Below are 12,516 nucleotides of genomic sequence, written 5' to 3'. Positions count from 1 at the left end.
TCTGCCTTTACCACCTTTCTTTCCTTTTCAGGATTTCAAGTATCGGCACACATGGTAGAAAAAGGGTGAGTTAGCGGTCAAGTCAAGGGTCATGAGACCCCTCATTAACCCCCCATTCCCCCCCCCCCCCCCCCGCTTACTCTGTTATCTGTTATATGCAAAGGGGATAGTTGGACTTAATGGTCTCTAGGTTTTCTTCTTGCTCTAACTAGTATTCAGTAATAGTTACTGCTGTCAGCTTGTAGAGACTTAGGAAATGGATAATGATTTGTTACTAGTTTGGAGAGAAAAATGTAATCATAACTATAAACAAACTGCAAAAATATGCTCTATTCATTGGCTACCCTTGCCTTCTACACATTTGATAGTCTCATATTATAAACTATGTAACTCCTTAAATTAACTTACTCTAAACGGAAAAACTTTTATCATAACTCCCTATACTCAAGAAAAAGGCATCCAAATCAAAGATGGAGAAAAAAGAAAAGTCTCATATTGAATAAAAACTAATCTTAAACTCCAAATATTCTTGTTCCTAAAGTCTTTACTGGGATATAATTCACATACCATATAATCCACCTATTTAAAGTATAAAATCAATGGCTTTTAGTAAATTTGCAAAGTTAAACAACCAGTACCACAGTGCATTTTAGAACATTTTATCACCTCAAAAATCGCCCCCAAAACCCTGACAAAACAAGTGAACAAAACAAAACATAAACAGCCTCATAGAAACAGAGAACAAACTGACTGATGGTTGCCAGAGGGGAAGGGGTTGGAGGAATTGATGAAAAAGGTGAAGGATAATATGAGGTATGAACTTCCAGTTTTAAGATAAATAAGCTACAGAGATATAATGTACAGCACAGGGACTATTTCAATGATATTGTAATAACTTTGTATGGTGACCGAGGGTTACTAGACTCATCAGGGTGATCACACTGTAAGGCATACAAATTTCAAATCACTATGTTGTACACCTGAAACTAATATGATATTGTATGGTAACTATATTTAATAAAAAAGAATAAAAAGAAAACCCATACCCACTAACAGTCACTCATATTCTTCCCCCCAACCCAACTAACTAGGTAAATCACTAATCTGCTTTCTGTCTTGCATATGTTTGGCTATTCTGGGCATTTCATATAAATGCACTCATACAATACACAGGTGTTTGTTACTGGACCAAACATTCCTCCTGAAAGTCCCTTGAGCCACTGTACCAGCTGTAGGCCCTGGGCTGTCTCTGGGGGAGGACGGTGACATTGTGAGTGCTCTCTACTCAGTCCAGTGCAGTAGACACATTATAGTCCCCAAATGTGTCTTCTTAGGATGCTCCTAGTCTTACTGGGGGGTCGGGGATAAAATAAACTGCTTGAAAAAAAAAAAAACCCTGAAATTCTAGGGCAAAGCTGTTAGATGAAGGGCAGGTAAGAATATGACAATGTAGTCCATTTTTGCTTATTTTGCCACTTGGTAAGTAAACTTATTTTTCACCACTTCCATTTTCTATAGCCAAATCCATTCTGATCTTATGATATACCCTCTCTCAAGTCCCAATAGCTGTGTTTGAACTCTGGCACCATCTCAGTCCTCAACAGGAAGTAAGAAGAGATGGCGTTCACTCTTCAATGGCCTCTTACATTTATAATTGGAAATTTATTGTGCTTTTCCTTAAGAAAGGGGTTAATGGTGCTATCCATCTTTCCCACTCCTCTAAAAGTCTGCATTGAAGATGTTTATTTTTTGCAGTAGGGCATCCAGGATTAGTGAGGCCTCCAAAGGGTGAAGGAAATTTAAAGGTTAATTTAATTAGCTTATTCTTACCATCAGGTTTTCTGTACCTCTCATAAAAATATCATGATTTAGTAACCACTATGGTCTCCTGTATATTTTTAAAATACCCAAACATTTTGAACATTTAATTCGCTTGAACTACTCATATGCCCTTATGTACATTTTTCTCTTTTTTTCATTTTGATATGAATTTATATTTCCACCAAAAATCATGTATAAAAACATTTTTATTTTCAGTCAACACAAAGGCCACTTAAAATCAACGATGCCATGCTCAAATGTGTAAAAGCCACCAGCTTACAAAGGGACATGTCACTGTTGAGTGCAAGAACCTAAGTAATAGGTTCTACTTGTGGCGACTTAATGGCAGATTCATTGATTTGGCAGCTGGAGGGCCTCAGAGAGAATCATATCTTTCTCCCTCATTCCACAGATGAGAAAATGGAGACCTGTCAGGACTAAGTGACTGAATTAAGTCACAGCATCAGTCATTGAAGATCCAGGACTCCAACCAAACTCCTGACTTCCAGGAAAATCTTCTTGTTAATCCAGGCTCCCTATTTCATGGACTTGAAATCTGGAAGCTAATCAGGGCCCTGCTGACAACTCAGGTTTATGATTACATGCCTCAAATCACACAGCCCAGGAGTCGGGGCCACTGGCCAGACAGGGCTGTGTCCTGGGTTTGCACTGGACATATCTGAGTAAGCACATTTGGTTCTCTGACCCCATCAGAGAGGTAAAGACCAACATGCTAACTTGAGTATCGTCATCAAGAATTTATTAAATGGCCACTGTGTTTAAAGACCTGTGTTAAGCTCTTGCAGAATCTCAAAGAGAGCCTGAGCTGTGATCCCAGGTACAGAATGGCTATCATTACGGAGGGAAGCAAGACATGGTGATTTAACACTTACAAATAATGAAACAACTTAAAAAAGAAGAACATAAAAGTAAAAGATAATGGCCAGCAGGGGAAGGAGCAGAGTTGCAGGAACTTCAGGGAGCACCGAGAGATCTCCTTTAAAAATCTCAAGCTGGTACTTGACTGAAGTTACAGTGCTAGAGACCAGGCTCCAGGCTCAGGATGAACACATGTGGCATCTAACCTGGACAGGGGTTCTCTGTGCCAGCTCTTGGTTGAAAATCACAAGTCTCAACCCAAAGTGAGTTCAGTGGCAGGAAACACAGGTAAACAGGAAACCTGAGTTCCATGTGGGACAGAGTGAGGGGGGCAGCCTGTGGTGGGGAAAGTCACTGGTTCAACTCATAAGAAGCAGCAGAAAAAATTCCTGGCTGGTGTGGCTCAGTAGATTGAGTGCCAACCTGTGAACCAAAGGTTACCAGTTTGATTCCCAGTCAGGGCACATGCCTGGGTTGTGGGCCAGGTCCCCAGTATGGAGCATACGAGAGGCAACCACACACTGATGTTTCTCTTCCTCTTTTCTCCCTTCCTTCCCCACTTCTAAAAATAAATAAATAAATAAATAAATAATCAGAAGAGAAAGAAAGGAGGAGCAGAAAAAGCACGAGCAAAGCCTGATGATGCTGATGGGTTGGGAAGGAGTCTTCCCAAAGGTCTAACAAGAGACTTGTCCAATCTGAGTAGAACTCCTTTGGTTTTCAGCCCAGGCAGGGTTTCCAACTGATGTTCATGTTGAGGCTCACAGTAGCTAACCAGGGAGGCCAGTAAGTATGAGGAGAAACTTTTTAAGACTGGGCTAAGCACACTGAAGAGACAAGAAACAATTACAAAGGAACAAAAGAGCTTATCTGATTCGATGAGTAAGCAAACTGAGGTGGTGACAGTACAGGGAGGCTTGTCTGAGGGACAAGTACCTATGTGCTAAACCCTCCCAGATCTGGGCCTCTACTCCAGACCCCAGTCCTGAACTCCACCTGGGAAGGCCAACTGCATGATGACAAACCTCACACAGGCACCTCCAGGTCACCTCCACAATCAACAAGCTGAAAAGTCAACTCATCTTCCTCTCTTTCCTGCCCCAGTCCAAACTTCCCTCCTCCCGTGATCAGCATCCCTGCTCTCTTAGTGTCTCAGGCTCTAACACCTCTGGCTTCTGCCTTTTGCTCCTGTGGCCCATCAGCCACCTCTCCTGTCACTTTATTCTTCTCATTGTCTTGCCAAGATGCTCTCTGCTTGACCCTGTTAGTGCCAAGTGTCCTGGTTCATGCCTCTTCTTCACCTGTTGGGATAGATCATAGCCTCCTAATTTCTGTATCTGCCTTTTATGTGCTCTATACATAATTGCCTCAATTATCTTTAGAAAATCCAGATGTCATCACATCACTCCCTTGTGCAAAACCCACAGGGCTGCTCACATGCTGAAGTATCTGGCTGAGACCTTCAGCCCAGTTTCCACATTTTCCACTTTCCATCTTTATCTCCCACAGTCCTACCATCATCAGTTGCTTCATTTCCCTGAGCATTCTGGCCTCCATATTTTGGCCCAGAAGGCTCAATTCTCTTGGAATGTCCACCTCAGCCTTCAGTCCCTCTCTTCCATGAGCATTTCTTAGTGCCTGTCCAGAGCACTTACTCCAATGCCCAGGCCTACTGACTCTGGGCCTGCAATGCAGAAAACCAGCTAGACTCCATTCCTGCCCTCTGATAGTTGAAATTATATTTGGAAAATCTACATTTGAAAACATGACAATGGACTTTGTATTCTAGATACTGGTGGAGTTTTTTTACAAAGTGTATACTCTGGAAAGGTCTCAACGTTTTAAGTTTTTATTTTTAAACCTCAAACAAGAACATCAAAAGTTTAAAACATTAGCTCTTAAAATTATTTTAAAATTAGAATTCTCTGTTACAAATACAAAGAAGAAAATGCATCAAATGTGAATAATGAGGGATTCTAATTCAGGAGACACAGTAGGGGGGAAGTAAACCTGATATTATCTTCCACAAAGAATAAGGAGGTTTTGTTTCTGGAGTAGTTTTAAACTGCATCATCTCCATCCTGCACAACTTTTTGGTTTCTGGTGGGTAATTCCTGCAGCTCAGAAACTTTACCTGAAAACTTGCTTTAGCTTTTTGAGGCTTGTTATAAGAGGGTCTGATTCCCTTAGAGACAGGAAAGTAGATTTTCTTGAAGAACATTAAAAATCAGGATGTCTAGGTTTCTGTAAACCCCACTAGCATTTAATACAAAATTCAGAATACTTCACAACAACAAAAACTCCTTCACCCTCTCTTCTGCACTTCCTACAATGTCTAGCAGGGCCTGACATGTAGGTAAGTGCAAATAAACACACACTGAGTTGATCCAACCTAAAGGGGACCAGAACTGAAGGTGGCAGTGTTGACGGCAGAGAGAGAACTGCAGCAACAGTAACGGAGGAGGCCTCTGTGGGGACAGTCACCTTCAAAGATAACTTATCTTAAAAGTATGGTAAGGCATCACATCAGCCCCACAATGATCAGAAGAACAAAATTCATCTTTGAACATATTACAAGCCAATGAAATAATTTTAAGAAGCACCAATTGAACAAAGTCCTGAACCTGGAAGCCCTGGGTCCACGCGCGCGCGCGCACACACACACACACACACACACACACAGGTTTACATATACATGCTAGGTGACACTGTTATTAGTGATGACTATTTTAGAACTGTTGTTTGAACCTGTTCTTTAACACTAAGAAAAAGGTTTTCTTTTTAAAAGACAAGCAAGGAATCAAAACCAGAGAAAAGACACAAATGTTCATGTGACAGCAGGAATGCTTTTCAGTTCCTTTAAGTTCACTGACAGAGGTCAATGAGGTAGGCTAATTATTGAACTATGTTCTGGTTTTTTTTTTTCTGAGTGATCAATAATGACCTTTTTTCCGGTGCAGGAAGAAGCCATCCACGCACACATGGCAGGTCAACACTATTTATTCATTGGCCTTAATATGAAGGCTTGAATACTAAATGAACCACACAATGGAGCTCCTTGTGGCCACTTGATTTAAAGCTGCTACATTCAACCACTTTAGAAAAATAAATACAGCAAGTCAAAAGCAGCGTGAGGCCTGGTCCCTGTTGGCAACTGAAGCAGTGCCTCTAATAGGTGATGAGACCCCAGGTTACTGACCCCACTTTTCAAATCAGTTTGGGGGTTTGGTACTACATATGTCAACTGATACCTGTTACTAGTTCTGGCCCTGCTGAATGAAATACATGGCCACTAGTGAGTTGAAGTGCCAAGCAGCTGAGATGACTGGCCCCTGTGATCCCAGCCTGGTCCCACTGTGGCTTTCCCAGGACCGCACCACTTCCGCCTTCACCCCTGCACCGTGCAGGGGCCCTCGAGACACAAAGCCACAGCCAGTGTTGGCACAGCTTCCTCCTTTTTTTACCAACTAAGTAGCCGACAAAGTGTGTGGAGCCCCACACTTATGATCTTGTCTTTGGTTTAAACTAAGGGGTCTTGCCCCTGCTGACAACTTCTTAAGCGGTACAGATATTGGGAAGGGAACATAAGATTGGGAGGGAAACCAGTAAGTCTCTGGTTTACTAAAGTTACTTTGAACACCCTCCTTTTTTTTTTTCTTAATAAAAATACAGTTGTCAAAGAGAAAGCAGCAATTTAAATGCCAAAAGCACCAGGCATAGCTGAGGAAAGGGGGCAGTGTTCAAATGATTAATTATATTCACACTGGCTGTCCTCTATGCTCTCGCATGCTAAGAGCTCAAAAGACTCACCAATTAGTTAGTGTGAATCATCCTCCAATTGCCTAATTTGCCTTCAAAGTTTGTACTTAGCAATTTGCACTTACTTAAATATCAACTTACATGGTTTTGCAAGGGAAGGAAAATAGCTCATGTCTTAGTATTTCAGCAACTAAACTGGTCATTATAGGAAATTTTTAAAATGACTTTTATCTGCTGTAGTGCAGAACTCAGGATGTAATGGCCCCATTTTAGATCTCATTGAACAGGGCTGATTAGGAGAAGAAATATAAGGATTTTCATTTTGGTGATGAATTGAGGAATCTAACAAGATCCTATTGCTTAGGTCCTCAAAGTCAGTTTCTATGAAATGCCAGTGTAACTCTTATTTATAAAGAAAAAAAGGAGGGGACACAGGGAGGAACACACTTGAGTAATTTAGCATGAGAGAGTCAGCCACAGGAAATTTCAGTTATCAGCTTATCACCCCTTTTTAAAGTACTCAGTTTATTTTCATATGGCCTCTTTAAATGTAATAATAGTCCTAAAATAATGTGCAATTATTCCTTTTTATTTTATACAACCCTTTTTACTATTCCAATTTTATTCTTTAAAAGAGACTTATTTTTTCAGCAGTAAATTTCAAGTCTAAGTTTGATCTAAGTTCTGTCTCTCTGACACATGAAGGTCAAACCTCAGCACTGTTGGCTCTGCCGCAGTTTTTAAAAGCAAACCGAGCACCCACATCCTCCCTGTCAACTTCCTCTCAGCCCTCTCCAGGATGTACCCAAGCCTCTGCTCAGAACCTGGACCTTGGTGGACACCCAGCCCCAGTCTGCGGAGGAAGGAATGTCACCTGGGGCCACAGTGCTGCTTTTTCGAATCATGGCCAGGGCAAGGCTTCTCAGGCCTGAGGGGACATGTGGGAAATTCTTGAAAAATTTCAACAATGGGGTAGGCAGAGAAGGGTGGGGAGGCCCACAGACCTTTAGGAAAGTGTAGTAACTAAGCTCAAATTGCCTTAGAGACACTAAACCTGAAGGGAAAATACAGGATAAGCTGTGCTGATATTCAACTTGTAAGGTCATCCAGGGTGGCAGTATGGCACTTACTGCAGGATGAATTAAACTTTCCTATTTAGGACAAAAGAGAGAAAGTGTCTGCTGGATTTAAAGGATTTAAGATAAGTCAGCACTCCCACAGTAAAATGACCAGACTGTTGTGAAAGACCAGAGAGTAGCCCTTGTACCTCATAACACAGATTTCTGCTATTAAAAAAAAAAATTCTTGGCTTTTCTGACTCTGGCTGGCTGTATAAATATCAGGTAACCAATGTCAGGTCACTTTGTACAGTGACAATCATGGATCAGCATATATGATGGCACCGTGATTTCAAGTTTAAAAGCAAACTTGAGAAAGAGGGCGGTGCTCCATGGGACTGTGCCTGGAACTAGGGGGCTCCTGACGGTGACAACAGGGTTGCCGTCACTGCCATGCCACACTGCAGTACACAAAGTGTGGCCTCTGACACAAACGCTGTGGGCAAGAGTCAGCATGGGCCAATTTGAAAAGCAGCAAATCGGCAAAAACAAGAAGAAACTTCTACGATTCCTAAGTGGCCTCTACAAATATAGGAAATGCTAATTCAAACCACATACGTACACATTTGAACAGTCTGGTGACACATTTGATGGAAGGAATCAAAAGGACTTTGTGCTGGCAGAAAACCTTCACCTGGACTTGAGAACAGTATATAACATTCTCATATGCCTTCCCAAAGAATCATTTCTTTTCCTACTGACTACTGAAATCATATTATGTAGGGGTCCCTAACTGAAAGTACCTTTTATTTCAGAAAAAAATTAAAAATTAATATACAAAATGACAATTACTATCACATAATCACCTGTAACGACAAAAGTGTAAGTCCTGTTTTACAGAGCACAGAACAATGAAGCCCATCTGAAGCAAGCGGCACAAAGGCAACTCACCTGGAAATCCTGATCATCGATTCCAAACCTCTCCCGCAGGTTTCGGAAAACCATCGGGCAGTATTCCTTAAACTTGAAATGGCTCGGCATGTTTTCTCTGAAACAGATATTGTGGAATACACAGAGTTAACCAGACTTGAATCTCCCACCATCTAGTTCTATGAGTGGCCAAAGAAGTGCCTGGAGGTCCCTACCCACATAAGGCACAGGGGTACTTTACAGAACAACTACGGTGGGCCCTTGAACCACATGGGGGTCAGGGGTGCTGACCTCCCCCCATAACTGAAAATCTAGCCATAACTTTTGACTCCCCCCAAACTTAACGAATGGCCTACTGTTGACTGGAAGTCTTACCAATAACATAAAGACAATTCAAACATATTTTGTGTTCTATCTATTATATACTATATTATTACAATAAAATAAGCTACAGAAAAGAAAATGTTATTAAAAATTATAAGGAAGAAAAGGTACATGCACACATTTATTTTAAAAATCTGCCCTGGCTGGTGTGGCTCAGTGAATTGAGTGCCAACCTGTGAACCAAAGAATCGCTGGTTCAATTCCCAGTCAGGGCACATGCCTGGGTTGGGGCCAGGTCCCTGCTAGGGGGCACACAAAAGGCAATGACACATTGATGTTTCGCTCTCTCTCTTTCTCCTTCCTTTCCCCTCTCTCTAAAAATAAATAAATAAAATCTTTTAAAAAATATGTGTATAAGTGGACCTATGCAGTTTAAACCCATGTTGTTCAAGGGTCAAATGTACAAACCACAAGATTCAGGGGACAGAAGGGCCAGACTGATAACATCTGTGTCTCTCACCATCTAGGAACAGTTGGCTTACATGATCTTTTAATCCTGACCACATGCTACAGCTGCTTCCTCAAGGAAGAGGTGCAAAGGGAAGGGCCATGCTGAGGAAAATGGCGGAGACCGTGGACACTTGGGAAGGGCATCAGAGTGAGCCACAAACAGTGCTCCCCACACTCATCTTTGGTTATTATACTAGTGGATAGAAGCTCACAAAACAAAACTGCTCTCACTCCCTGAATGACCTGTTTTAATATATTTTATATAAATACCACAACCTAAATTCACATAGAAAAGATCCCCTCAAATGGTCAGCCTCTACCGGGAGTGTCCAACATTTTGGCACATCTGGGATGCAATGGAAGAAGAATTGTTTTGGGCCACACATTAAATACATAAACACTAATGAAAACTGATGAGCAAAAAAAGGCTTTAAGTAAATTTACGATTTTACATTGGGCTGCATTCATAGCCATCCTGGGCTGCATGTGGCCCATGGGCCATGGGTTGGACACCCCTGCAACACAGTATTATGAGGAGATTTAACATATGAGTTTCACATTAGAACAATGGCCCCATTAAGAAATTTCAGCTAATTAGATGATTTTCATAATTTTTGAGCTAATCCTTTGATTAGGATTTGAGGTTCATCCTACTCACTGAGAATTGCTTCCTTCTTTGTGTTCACACACACACCCCTCTGTTGAGGCACTTTACACACCAAATTACTGTAATTTGTATATGTGTCAGTTTTCAACCACCTGCCTGACCATGAGCCCCTTGAAGGCAGGGCCATTTCTTATACATCCTGGTGTCCCAGCTCCCAGGGGACATTCCACCATGTAAAGGGCTCCATGGTGACACCTAAAATGACATTCCAATGAAGGCGAAATAGTCTCAATGCCCAATGTGGCATCCAATTATGTTTTATAAAAATACACCTTAATTTTTTATTTTTTACGAAGTCATCACTTCTGTTCATAATCATTATGAGAGTTTTATGTAAGATAACTGAGGTCCATAACTGCTAAAAAAAAAATCCAGGCAATTTACAGCTTGAAACATCTAAATTGTAATGAGAATATCACTTTTAACGTATAAGATATTCATAGAAAACAATATGCCATATGGCAAAAGGATATTACCCAAGAGGGCCTGCTGTTGCTTTTCTGAAAATGACAGATGGTTATGTTTATCGCAGAATTAACTTCATCAGCAAAACTTTGCACCTACCCATTGAAAAACAATGTGATTATAGAAATTCACAAAAAATTATACTCCTGGCAGCCACATCAGTTCTAGAAAAGGTCGTACTTCCACTTACTTGTTAAAAAGGTGATTGTCCACCTTTATCTTTGAATAGGCTTTGAAGTCATCTGGCATCAACATAACAGGGATTTGAACATGGCTCAGTTCATTGATCTAGAAAAATATAAAATAAATGGCACAGATTATTACTATCTAGGTGGGAAGTGCTTGAAACTTTCAGCCCCACCCACTAACCTCAGGGATGAGGAAGTGGGGAGCTGGAGTAGATTAAGCACTATAAAAACTTTTGAGCAACAAGAGCTGATGAGCCTCCTGGTTGGTGAGGGCATCTACATGCCAGGAGAGCGGTGTACCCCAGTGCCAGGGGCACAGAAGCTCTTACACTCTGGACTTATCTGGGCCCTGCCCTAAGTACCTCTTCATCTGGATTTGTTATAATAAGCTGGTAAATATAAGTACATGTTCTCCAGGAGCTGTGCTAGCAAATTAATGGAACTGAGAAGACAATCTTAGGAAGATCCAATTTATAGCCAGTCAGTAAGAAGCACAAGTGACAACCTAGACTTCCAATTGGCCTCTGAAGCGGGAGCAGTCTTATGGCACTAAACCTTTAACCTGTGGGATCTGATGCTGTTTCCAGGAAGACAGTGTCAGAATTCAGTTCATTGTTTTCAGGTGTTGGAAAAAATACACATCAAATATAGGTAGGTAGATGATAGACAGATAATCAATAGTGTATGTGTATCCATCAAAACTAGTTTTCAAAAAAATAAGAGCGAAATAAAGGCTTTTCCAGATAAAGAAAAACTGAGAACTTACCTACAACAGAATTTAAAGAAACCTGTAAGATTTAAAGCATATTATTTAAAGTCTAAGGATATACTTCAGAAAAAAAGTTAAGTGTGTGTGGAAAAGGTGCAATACAAAAAGAATCAGATAAGTAGGTAAATACATGGAAAAACACAGGTAAACAAAAAGGGGTGGATACAAACACTGTGTAGCCACAGCGTGTACGCTGGGAAGCAGACCTTTAGAGGTGCAGTGTTTGTGTAGTGTTCAGGAGGAGAGTTAAGATGTTAACTTTAGACTAAGTATTAAGGTAAAAATTTTAAAGATAAACATGAAAAGAACAGAAACAGAGTAGATAAGCTTCACACTAGCAGAAGAGAATACAAATAAAACTAATTAAAAAAAAATACTCGCCCTGGCTGGCGTAGCTCAGGGGATTGAGCGCGGGCTGGGAACCAAAGCATCACAGGTTCGATTCCCAGTCAGGGCACATGCCTGGGTTGCAGGCCATGGCCCCCAGGAACCGCACATTGATGTTTCTCTTTCTCTCTCTTTCTCCCTCCCTTCCCTCTCTAAAAATAAATAAATAAAATCTTAAAAAAATAAAATAAAAAATATTCAAGTAAGAAGAAAAATAAGCACTGCAAAAGTGGGACAAATAGAAAGTAAATGACAGAAACAAATCTGGATCTGTACATAATCACAATAGGCATAAATGGACAAGCAGTTAAAAGATATCAAAATAAATTAAAAATACAGACAACTATAATTGAACAACAATAAAGTAATTTAAATTTAAAAAACAACAACTATAAGCTATATGCAAGGGACATACCTAAAGCATAACTCAAAAAGGAACAAAATTTAAAATTATTGAAAAGCTGGCTTACCTTTACTGATAGTAGATAAACTAATAACTTTAACATAAAAGCATTGTTAAGGATAAATAAGGTCTGTACATAATGATAAAAGGTTCAATTAGCCAGAAAGATAAGATTCACATTTTATAAGTACTTAATTAGCCTGAAAGTACAGAGCAAAAGTTGTTCAGGTGTTAGGGAGAATGGACAATCCATCATTTTAGAGGAAGATTTGAATATACTTTGATTCATAATTCAAACTGACAAAAAATTAAGAATGATGTACATTCTTTAACCACATATTGTACATTATTCATTC

The 12,516-nt window shown here is 40.4% G+C and overlaps 1 protein-coding gene across 3 annotated transcripts in view; it reads right to left on the bottom strand.

Moving 5' to 3' along the window:
- PIP4K2A (phosphatidylinositol-5-phosphate 4-kinase type 2 alpha) overlaps window positions 1-12,516 on the bottom strand; it is a 161,309-nt gene that overhangs the window by 55,420 nt on the left and 93,373 nt on the right. For all 3 annotated transcript variants that reach the window (XM_036023346.1, XM_028505623.2, XM_028505620.2), the window contains exons 2-3: window positions 10,604-10,701; window positions 8,469-8,565 (exon numbers count right to left, since the gene is read on the bottom strand). In XM_036023346.1, the coding sequence (XP_035879239.1) occupies window positions 8,469-8,565; window positions 10,604-10,701 (195 nt within the window). The remainder of the gene's footprint in view (window positions 1-8,468; window positions 8,566-10,603; window positions 10,702-12,516) is intronic.

The sequence above is a fragment of the Phyllostomus discolor genome, chromosome 1 (assembly GCF_004126475.2).
Source record: "Phyllostomus discolor isolate MPI-MPIP mPhyDis1 chromosome 1, mPhyDis1.pri.v3, whole genome shotgun sequence".
Lineage (NCBI taxonomy): Eukaryota > Metazoa > Chordata > Mammalia > Chiroptera > Phyllostomidae > Phyllostomus > Phyllostomus discolor.
Note: the sequence above shows the minus strand (reverse complement) of the source record. Positions and strands in the feature narration are given on the sequence as shown.